At 38.4% G+C, this 11,376-nt stretch overlaps 1 protein-coding gene across 3 annotated transcripts; it reads left to right on the top strand.

Moving 5' to 3' along the window:
• On the top strand, positions 503 to 6,283 carry LOC109848465 (pentatricopeptide repeat-containing protein At5g57250, mitochondrial). 3 transcript variants are annotated; one of them, XM_020417972.1, is made up of 5 exons: positions 503 to 3,866; positions 3,975 to 4,072; positions 4,206 to 4,348; positions 5,747 to 5,895; positions 5,980 to 6,283. In XM_020417972.1, the coding sequence occupies exon 1, from the start codon at positions 517 to 519 to the stop codon at positions 3,733 to 3,735; it is 3,219 nt and encodes a 1,072-aa protein (XP_020273561.1). In that variant the 5' UTR covers positions 503 to 516; the 3' UTR covers positions 3,736 to 3,866; positions 3,975 to 4,072; positions 4,206 to 4,348; positions 5,747 to 5,895; positions 5,980 to 6,283. The 3 variants fall into 3 exon arrangements, with proteins under 3 accessions (XP_020273561.1, XP_020273559.1, XP_020273560.1); XM_020417970.1 differs by having other exon boundaries at positions 5,744 to 5,895; XM_020417971.1 differs by lacking the exon at positions 3,975 to 4,072 and having other exon boundaries at positions 5,744 to 5,895.

Here is an 11,376-nt window from a genome sequence, read left to right as displayed (position 1 = left end):
TGAACGCCCAACAAAAAAATGCACCAAGCCTTATAGTTAGTTAATAATGAGATCCTATCATTATAAACAAACTAAGTAAAGATTAATAATTTTTAAGAATGTACTACATTCATTTATCTTCCACTGCAAACTTGTTAGTTATTTATTCTTACACCCAAAGGATTTTAAAAATTAATCATCTATTTCATAAAAAAAAAATTAAAATGTTTAAATAAAATTTATTGCAAATGTAATAATACATTTTTATAGATTTTAACTCAAAATGAATCTGACTTATTTTATAGTAAGAAAAAAAAAATACAACGTGCATTGCACGTGCACAAGAACTAGTGTGACCAAATATCGGGTGTGGGCATTTTAACTACATAGTTAATATTTATTAGCAGGCTTTTGATGCTGAGCAGCGAGTAGCAGCGAAGTTGTAAGTGGATCATTCAGATTCGACCCGAATGCAACCCGTTAAGACCCTCGACGTTACTAGCTTCACGCCGCGTCCCTCGCGGTCGACGAGCAGAAATGAGGTTTCCCCCTCAAAAATCTAGAAATTATTCTAAAACCCTAGTTTTTTCAAACCTAGTTAAGCTCGGCATCACCCCATCCACCAAAACCCTAAACCTCTTCCTCTCTTTCCTCCTCAAATCTCAAAAACCCAATCTCTTGCTCCATCTCTTCTCCCAAATATCCTCAAATTCCATCAAAATCAACTCCAAAACCTGCTCCTTAGTTGCTCAATCCCTCCTTGAGCTCCACCAATTTGAAGCTGAAGAAATCACCTCCTGCGCCGAAAGATTCAATTTTGTTCTGAAAAGAGGAATTTGGAACTCTGTCATCCAATGTATCTGCGTCAAAGAAGAAAACCCAGAAAGGGCATTCTCTATACTGAGCCAGTGCATCGAAAATTACGGTATTTTTCCTTCTTCCGCAACTTTTCGACCTTTGGTTTTGAAATTTAGCTCTCAGGGTAAGATGGAGAGAGCAATTGAGGTGTTGGAGCTGATGAGAAGTGAAAAGTTTGGATACACATTTGATAATGTGATATGTAGTTCTGTAGTTTCGGGGTTTTCTAGGATTGGGAAGCCGGAATTGGGGCTAAAGTTTTATGAGGAAGCTGAGAAAGCAAATGGGTTTAAGCCCAATTTGGTTACTTGTACAGCGATTGTCGATGCATTGAGAAAAAAAGGTAGGATTGATGAAGCTCGCGAGTCTGTTCGCCGAATGGAGGATAAAGGAGTGGTTTTGGATGCAGTTTTGTATAGTAGTTTGATATGTGGGTACTTTAAGAAAGGGATTTCGACGGAGGGACTTCGAACGCATAGGTTGATGGTGGAGAAAGGAATAGCTCCAGATGTTGTTAGCTACACTAATCTCATTGATGGTTTGTGTAAAGAAGGCAGCGTTGAGAAAGTGATTGGGTTCTTGGATGCGATGGAAAAGAATGGAATGAAACCTAATTTGATTACTTATACCATTCTTTTGCAGGGCTTTTGCATGAGAGGCAAGTTGGAGGAGGCATTTTGTGTTCTAAAGCGAATGGAAGAATTCGGTTTGGTTTTAGATGAGTTTGTATTTGCCATTTTTATTGACGGGCTATGTAGGAAAGGGGATGTAGATAGAGTTTTTAGTTTGCTTGAAGAAATGGAGAGGAAAGGAATCAAAGTGGGATCAGTTACGTACAATACAGTGATAAATGGTTTGTGTAAATCTGGAAAGACTAGCAAAGCAGACGAGATATCAAGAGGTTATTTTGGCGATAATTTTACATATAGTACATTACTGCAGGGTTACACAAAGGAAAAAGATGTGGATGGAGTGATGGAGACTAAGAGGAGATTGGAAGAAGCTGGTATTTGTAAAGATGTTGTGACATTTAATGTACTAATCAAAGCTCTATTCATGGTCGGTATGATTGAAGATGCTCGTGTACTTTTCAAAGAAATGCCTAATATGGGAGTGATTGCAAATTCTGTTACTTATTGTACAATGATTGATGGGTTATGTAAAAAAGGAGAGATGGAGGAGGCACTAGAGGTATTTCAGGAATATAGGAGGATTTTCCCACTTCTAGATGCTGCTTCTCCTGTTTGTATTATTAGAGGGCTATGTAAAGAGCATATGATGGAAATGGCTACTGAGGTGTTTAAAGAATTTGCTGCAAAGCATCTTGTTTCTGACTCGATTACTTATAGGAATTTGATCAAGGCTCAGTTTAGAGCAGGTAATGGAGAAGGAGTTTTGAAGTTTATTCATGCAATTGATGAGGTTGAACCTGAATTGCTGACTTCAATATGCAATGATGCATTGATATTCTTGTGTAGAAAAGGAAGCTTTACAGCTGCACTGGCTGCTTGCATATTCATGAGAAGAAAGCGCTTGTCAGTTACAAGCAAATCATATTATGTTCTTCTCAAATGCCTCATTCGCAGTGGAAATAAACTAATTACTGAACTAGTAATGTGCGACTGCATTAAAGTAAATGGACCTTTCGAACCGAGGATGATAAATATTCTGTCCCTTTACCTGTGCAAGAAAAATGTTGAAGAAGCTGTGAGCTTTCTAGCTGACAAAAACAAAAAAGATGTTAATGTTAGCGTCTTGACCGCAACGGTTGATGCTCTTAAGAAAGAGGGCAGATCTATGGATGCGCTTAATTTTCTCATGGATGCTCAGCGCAATGGAGCTGTGATAGATGTTGTTGTCTGCTCTACCGTAGTGGATGGTCTTTGCAAGGAAGGACGTATTGAGAAGGCATTGGATCTTTGTGCAAACATGAATAGTATGGGAATACATCCGAATATTGTTGTTTGCAATTCTCTGATTAATGGTTTGTGCCAGCAAGGATGTCTTATTGAAGCTTTCAGGTTTTTTGATTCTTTGGAAACTAATGGTCTGTTTCCTACCAATATTACTTATGGTACTCTTATTGGTGTCTTATCTCGGGAGGGTTTCATGGAAGATGCTGAAGAATTATTCAAGAAAATGATTCTTAAGGGAATCACTCCAAACACACAAATCTACAACTCATTGATTTCTGGATATAGCAGCTTTGGGTTGATAGAGAAATCCCTCAAACTTCTTCAGGAATTAGAGGAAAGTGGCTTGCAAGCAGATGCTTTTACAATCAGTTCTGTGATCAGGGGTTATTGTCAAAAAGGCGAGACCCAAGGTGCCTATGGATTCTTCAATGAGTATAAAAGGAGAGGATTTTCTCCTGACCTATTAGGTTTCTTGATTTTGGTCGAAGGGCTCTTTGTAAAGACAAGAATGAAAGAAGCGAGGGATGTCCTAAGAGACATGCTGCAGTGTGAAGAGGTTGTGGATGTGATAGATAGGACCGGTAATGAGCATCAAGTTGATTCTTTAGTTAGTCTTCTCAATCTTTTTTGTGAGCAAGGGAGAATCCAAGAAGCTATTTGTGTCATCAGTGAAGTAGGATCAGAGGCTTTCCCCTCATGGAGGTCTAGAGACACCAATAGACTTAAACAAATCAAACAGCTACAGAAAATTGGCTCCTTAGATATAACTACTGAGGAGAAAGTTCCTAATAATGGATTATGTGAGATTAGTGACAAAAAGGACACAAATGTTGGAAACTATGAATTGTTATTTGAGAAATCCTTACCTTATGACTATGACGCTAGCTTTTCCATCATAGCATCACTCTGTTCAAGAGGGGAATTGCAGAAAGCTAATAATGCAGTCAAAACAATGCTTCTGGCATCAGATGGACATTGTTGAGGCCAGTGTGCAGCTTGTTATTGTCATGTGCAAGGTCAGCTTGTTATTGTCATGTGCAAGGGCTTCACCACCATTGATGGGAGATTGCCATGCTTTTTTTATTTTCTGCTGATACAATTCACAGGTGACAGGTGTGTTTTTACTTTCAATGTTAGTTTCTTTCAGTAATTGCACATAGACCCCCAATAGTTATTGTTGCACATAGACCCCCTGAGTGGATTTTTTTTGACCCTTTCCAGGGGTCAATCTTCAACAATACATTTTCACTTAGGGCGTCTACCTGCAACAATAGAACTCTTTCAGGGGGTGTATCTGCAACAATAGAACTACAAGGGTGGTAAGTTCAATTTGATTATAATACAGGGAGTCTATCTGCAATAACCCTTCTTTCAATTGCTCCTGTATTTTGTGCTTTTATAAGATATGTTCTTTCAGATTCGACCAAGTTTAATTTTAAGCCTCTTAACCAGATGTTGAGCTTTGAAGATTTAATGCGAGATGTGAATGTGGGTTGGTGTAACTGCTGAAAGTATGGATCACCCAGAAATTGGAGCTGATATGTTGCACAAGTTCATGCAATTTTGATTGAAGGGCGCATTTACTAATGTTGAAGGTACTAGCAAAGACCTACTTATATTTTAGGGGTTTCAGCATTACCCCTATGTTTTCTGAAAGCTATATATTTCACTTGCCGATTTCCAATCCTCACTTTTGGCTATGAATTAGGAGACATAATGAGGATGGAGTCTCTCTGTAAAATCTATCTTTCGTACTTACAAAACATCTGTAAAATCTATTGATACGTACAAGACATTCATAGTTGTTCAACATGTATAGCATAATATATGCTTGCAATTTCAGCCCAGATGAAGAAAATTATGGAGCAGAATCTTTATAAGCCTGCTGTTTGGTTGTATGAAGTTGAACTTTTTGACCAATTTGGTTCTTTATCATAATATTAATTAAATTTATTTAGATCACAATTCTCTCTTTTCCTAAAGTTCCCTTTGTCAACTCTCTGTTATTCTTAGTTCATAGTTGATTTCACCCTCATTTGATGGGTAAGACTTAGATGATAGTGGTCTTTATTGTTGGGTTTTTCTGATATTAGTCTCCCAAACAAATCTCTCATAGTTCGAAAGTAATCCCCCAAATTTTAATATTTTGAAATTCGTCTCCCAAATCTTTAAGTACTTTGAAATTAGTTCCCAAATCTTCATATTTTCAAATTAGTCCTCCAAATCTTTTTAGTATTTTAAAAATAGTTCCCCAAATCTTTCCACCATTGGCTAAACTAGAAGGACCAATTTCAAAATATCAAGATTTGAGGGGACTAATTTCAAAATGCTTGAAGAGTTGGGGGCTAATTTCAAAATATCAAGATTTGAGGAACTAAATTCGAAGAACGACAGATGTGAGGTGCTAATATTAAAAAAAAACCTCTATTGCTTACGTGTGCTGGTTTAATAGAGTTATCGAGTAAACTACAAAAACATGTCAAAGACATGAGTTATCATGGTAAATTTGATCCTAGATCGATCCTAGATTCTTAGCCTCTGCCAAAAAGATCTATAACATCGATCATACTAGTGTTTATTATTTTTAAATATGGCTGTCCTATTAATAAAGCAGCTCATCTTAGATAAAGGCTAATAATATAATAGATGATAGCATGTTATCATCTTTATGAATTTGTCTAGCTAGTACACTTTACAGATTCCTGCCAACCTTGGGTACTTTTGTTCATCATACACAATTTCGGCAGAAAGTATAGGCACTGGACATGAAGATTTCTTAGAACTTGATTCGAAAAAAAGTTGCATGATGAAAGAGGTTTCTCAGATTTATCACGTTAGTGTTGTTAATAATCTAAATTGAAAATTTGGCTGACAAATACGTTTATCGTAACACTGTATTCACGAATCATGCTACATAATAAGTTTGTTCTCTTTTCTTTTGTATCCAATCAAATATTAATGACAAAGGTTTATCCTGATTTCAAATCTAGAAGCATTATCAAGTGTTGGATGGTTATACTGTGAAGGATTTTGCACCGAGGTATCTCAGAGGACCAATTATCATGTTAAGTACTGACGCCTACAGCCACCAAACAATAAAAGATCCATTGACAAATAGAGGAAAAAGTGTCATTACAATGAGGTTAGTCTTTCATTTGGTAAAGACTCGTTGACCAATTCTCATGGTTTGGCATTACAGTTTTTTGCTTATGGTTTTTCTTGCCAGGATTTTGACACCAACGGATGTACAGTTATTGGAACGACTTGAATTTCAGGTTGTGATGTATAGCCAACTCGGTTTTGATGGGAGGAAACGTAGGAAGGAAATAGAAAGATGGTGATGACAATGACGGTGTGAAGATTATGACTAAAAGGATCTTAAACATAGACGACGATACGAAGAAACTTTCAGCAAATCATCATTTCTTCTCTTTTTTTCCCTATTTCTTTTTCTGTTGGTCTACTTTGGATTATGACTATAGTTCATAAATTTCCCTATGTGGGTGGTAATGCAAAATTGATCTTGTATACCTGGTTCAGTTCGTAGATATTTAATTATTGTTGTTAATAACTTATAATTCTTTCGAGTTGCTGAAATGAAATTGGAGGAGTTGAGAGCTCATATCTTCTAACCACAGTACAAGGTATCGATACAAGAGCTACTGTTATTATTCCTCTTGTCTCCCTGCAAACTGGGGCTTGTTTGGTTAGAATTGAACTATGGCGTCAGATCCACTTGTCTGATTGTACTAAAATGCATTACGTTATTATATCAAAACGTAGTTAGCTAACTGCCAAGACATAGAAAATATTGCATTACGTACTATATTTGAACAAGCTTAATATAATTTGAGACTAGAGAAGAAGGTAGCTGTTGTGGGGGTACTTTTCCTTTCTTTATTTCTTTTCGTCTCGTCAAAAAGGTTTGAAAGCGAAAGTAACTTTTTGATAAAAAGTTCTCTCCAAACTGTAACTTGGATTGCAAGTGAAAACTAGGATAGAAAGGAGGATGGTGAAGTATAATAAGTAGTTGTATGCATCTCTGTAGAATTTTCGTCAGTTGCTTGCGTTGTCCCCACTTTTGCCCAGCCTTGCGGGGGTCCCTACCCCACAAAAGCCTGCTGGAAAAGGCTGGAGCTTTTTAGCTGGTTCATGCTTGATTTCGGTTAATTTTGCAAGCTTTGCTACGTGTACCTAAAATATGAGACCAACAAGGGAACATATGAGTTGTCCCCTTCCTATTGCATAACGAGTTAGCCATAATTAATGATGGTCAACTCATTATACAATAGTAGAGAGACACCTCACATGTCCACATGTTGGTCCCACATTTTAGATCATTGGGGAATTTTTCTAATTTTGCTTCAACCACCATGGATAGTCACTTACTGTTGCCTGATTCTAGGTGGACAAATTGAAAGACATTATATTTGGTTAATCCTAATTCTGCTGTTATCATATATATTTTCTATAATAAAATGCAAATCTCTAAATGACGGATTTGGAATTTATTTTCCATAATAAACGCTGCATTAGACAATTACTATGTTTACAATCGCAGCCTATCAAACAGTCCCAGACTCTCTCTACTCAAATGAAGTTATCTCTATCTGAATGCTAAAAAATTTCTAGTCCTAGTTAAAAAAAATCCTTAACTAAAATTCCCCCCACCAATCAACCACGGTTGTCAAAATTTGGGGAGTGCTAAATTTTTGGACATTTTAGGATCCACAGTTGTTTTCCTTCTCAGTCCTAATATGTTAAACTTTACCTCAGTATATTTAGGTGAAGATAATGCTTTATATGACCAAAAATGAGAATTTTGATTGGTACAGAAATAAATGAGGTATATTTCAAAAGAATCTTCAATCAAAATTTTTATGATGAAATTCGATCAATTTTGTTATCCGTTGATAATAAAACCAAATGCTAGATGTAGCAGCAAAAAATCATCAGAACTTGGTCAGATCTGCGTTCTTCAAAGTCACTGGCACATATGATTTTTGATTCTTACAATTTCCTATTTATACGGACTCAGTTTCTGGAAACCAGGAAACAAACGTGCACACAGCAAACGTGCACAAGCACAAACTGAAAAACAGAATCAGTTAACTGTTGTAACTGAAACTAACTAGAACATTTATTACAGACCCTGTACATAAAGTCTTTGCATATCAGACCCATCATCTTGCGTATCAGTCCATGCTCTCCAAGCTGCAGGTTCTCAGGCTTGTTCTCCAGCTCCTCAGGCTTGTACTCCAATTGTTCTACAGCTTCCTCAAACTTATTCTCCAGGTCAATTGACACAGCCTTGTTCTCCAACTCAATAGACAGGTTCTCAAGCTTATTACATGTTCCTGACAATTTTCATCTCCTGCGCCATCTCCAGTTCCTGCTCGAGCTATCAGTCCTCCAAGCTTCCAAGGTCCTTGGCTCAATTGACAGGACCTCTGGCTGTTCATCCAGTCCTGACAATTCCCTCCCCTTAAATTGGACCTTGTCTCAAGGTCAACTGTAGGAAATTGTTTAACAAGTTCCCAGAAAGGTTCCCAAGTTGAATCTAATGAAGTGCGCTGCTTCTATTTGACGAGAACTTGAGATGTCAAGCGATTCCCTTTGACAACCGACCTCCTGTCCAGAATTTGCTCTGATTTATCAACTATAAGCTCACCACGACACATCTTTGAAACAAATTGAAGAAACTTTGAATTCTGAAATTTTGGATCCCCATTTTGTGCTAATGTATGCGCAAGCATATGAGCCTGCTCTGCTGCTGCTGCATTAGGTAGAGTCATAAGTGTTTTTCGACCATCAGAATTACTCTGAAATTATTCCTGCTCAAATTCAGAAGTGCATAGCGTAGAATCTGCCTCAAAGCACTTCATTAAAAATCTAACCATAGCAACATATGTTATTGATGAGAAAATAAGTTCCTTTTCCATGACTTTAGATGAATATAAAACTATTGGCCGCTGATGAATATGTTTTTGATGGCAAAGAAGGGCTTGGGCAACTAGCATCTGACTGCTTCTGATCATGCACCCCCAGCCAACATCACTAGTGAACCTTGAATCACCAATGGCATCAAAACCTGTGAAAGAAGCTCTGGTAAAAAAAACTTTTCATTCTACAGGTTGCAAGTAGTTCTCAAAATCCAATTGACAAAGATATATTTGGTCCCTCTTAACAAATAACCAACCTTTTCTATATGTCATCCAAATTCTTGATGAGAAATCTTCCAAAAAAGCGGTCAGATCATTTTCAGGATTAACACCAGCGGCTGGGTAGCATGCGCCTAGAAGCCATATTTCACTAGCTGATCTTGAAATATCAGCCTTGCATGTACCTAATACAGTTGAAGTATTTTCAGAAAGGAACTGCTCCACCACATCTTCAGTTTGGGATATTGTTAAACTACAAGTGCTATACACAAGCGATTTCCCAGCTTTTAATAACCTGAAACCATTGCTCAGAAGCTTTAATTGAAGATGCATCAAGTTGACTGTACTTTCTGCATCGAGTAATCGCCGTTGAAGAGTTCCCCAACCCCAATATTCAAACTTCTGGATGTGTTTGAATGAACCATCATGAGTACACTTTCTATGCAGTCCAACTACTCTGGAATCCCTACCAAAAAATATCAACTCTGGTTCTGCAATTTCTGTAAATGCTTGTAGTTCATTAGCATTTTTTGCTTTCCTTGCGTTCTTCTTTCGATCACTCCATAGCCTCTTTGAATTCCAGTCTGTGAATACGTTTCCTTTATCCTCACAGTGAGTCGCACTTGATTTCATGTTAGTGGGAGATCTCACTGGTAGGAGAGAAAATGTTGTTCCATCAGCAATAAAGAGTCGACAGCGATTTCCCAGTGCACATTTCTGTAACATTGTACGGCATGCTGCTAACCTATGCTTTGCAATATCAACACCGGTCAGGGATCCTGAGCTACCAAGTAGATCTGAGAGCATGCATAACTTGGCACCTGGGACTGCACATAAATCAAGGATATGATCACCTGGGGAAATAATCAAGGCCATAACAGCAACCCCTGATGCAGCATCCATCCCATAAATCTTTTGCAGAGCGTGTTCTTTACAGGCGGAAGGGAGAGATTCCTCATCGACAGACGGCAAGTTGGCCCAAGAGGCTGCGACGACCTGAGCAACTCCGATGTTGCCGCAGTTCCGGCGAGCCTTGTTGCTGAGCTGGCGAACAAAATTAGGCGGGAACTTGAAAATGAGAGCTGAGGAGACACCGTAACCGTTCGAAAATGGTAATTTCTTGTTGGGTTTTTTCTTCTTCTTGCCTGACATTGGCCGTGACGATTTCCTGAACTTTGGTTTTCTCTTGCTTGAGATTGGCCATGGCCGTTTCTTGAGCTTTGGCTTTCGGTGGAGACGAGAAGATCGTGACTTCTTCATCTTCTTCTTTTTAATCTTCTCAGTTGATAACAACTCTGATTCCTTATTCTTTCTTAGAGGTGAAAGATCTTCCACAGAAGAACCAGTTGATAACAACTCTGGTTCCTTGTTCTTTCTTGGAGGTGAAAGATCTTCCACAGAAGAACCTTCAGCTGTGATACTTGCTTCAGCAGTGAGTTCTTGATCTTTCTTCGGGCTTCTTTGAGCTGATGATGATGGTATTTGTTCTTTAAGTCTTGAGTAGTTGTCCTCGCCCACGAGATTTTTGTATTCAACAAGACGAGTGTGTTTTTCCAAACCGATGACTGTGCTTGAGTGCCAGGACCCTTTAGGCCCTTCATTAGAATATCGGATCTCACTGCTTCCTGAATCCTCTTTCTGTGCAGATGCAGAAACAGGTGGCTGAGCTATTAGAATATCGGATCTCACTGCTTCCTGAATCCTCTTTCTGTGCAGATGCAGAAACAGGTGGCTGAGCTATTGCATCAACATCAGTACTCTTCGCACTTGCCCTCTTTCTGTGCAGATGCAGAAACAGGTGGCTGAGCTATTGCATCAACATCAGTACTCTTCGCACTTGCCTTTGACCCAGGTGGCCGTCTTCCTTTGTTTCTTACAAAGTTTGAAGGATTCTCAACAGGGGCTTGGGAAGCAACAGAAGTGTTCTTGGAATAGGTTTGACGATCATCCTTTGGTCCCGACCCCAAGATTTCTTGGCCAAGATTCTTGGAACCTCTATGGATTCTTTTGGTAACCTGCTCCTTGATGAGATCATTGAGGTAAGAAAATTGTATGGCTAATTGACAACAACCATCATAAATGTTCCGCCCTTGTAGAGAATTCATCGCTTCGACCGTATTTTGTTGTGATTGGAATTGGATAAGAGCTTGAAAGCCAACTGTGATGATCTTCTCTACAAACCCATATGGAGAAAACACTTGATGCAACACTTCCTTCGTTATAGGATAGATCATTGTGTGAATGGTGACGAAGAGGATTCGATTGGGTTGTGAATCTTGATCTGTGAAGCTCTTGCTCATTTCATGGCTTGGATTCTTGGATTTCTTGAAATCTTGAACAAAAATCTAAAACTGAGAAGACAATCATCCATGGCTGCCCTCAATTGATGTTAGGATCGACCAAGCTCGGAGAAGGATCGATCATGCTCTGATACCAATTGTTAGGATCCAAGCAACTTGGGG

The sequence above is a fragment of the Asparagus officinalis genome, chromosome 7, assembly GCF_001876935.1.
Source record: "Asparagus officinalis chromosome 7, Aspof.V1, whole genome shotgun sequence".
Classification (NCBI taxonomy): Eukaryota; Viridiplantae; Streptophyta; class Magnoliopsida; order Asparagales; family Asparagaceae; genus Asparagus; species Asparagus officinalis.
This window is presented reverse-complemented; position numbering and strand designations above follow the sequence as displayed.

Excerpts from the sequence above, each read along its gene's own strand:
- LOC109848465 (XM_020417971.1), top strand. The coding sequence starts at position 517 with ATGAGGTTTCCCCCTCAAAAATCTAGAAATTATTCTAAAACCCTAGTT.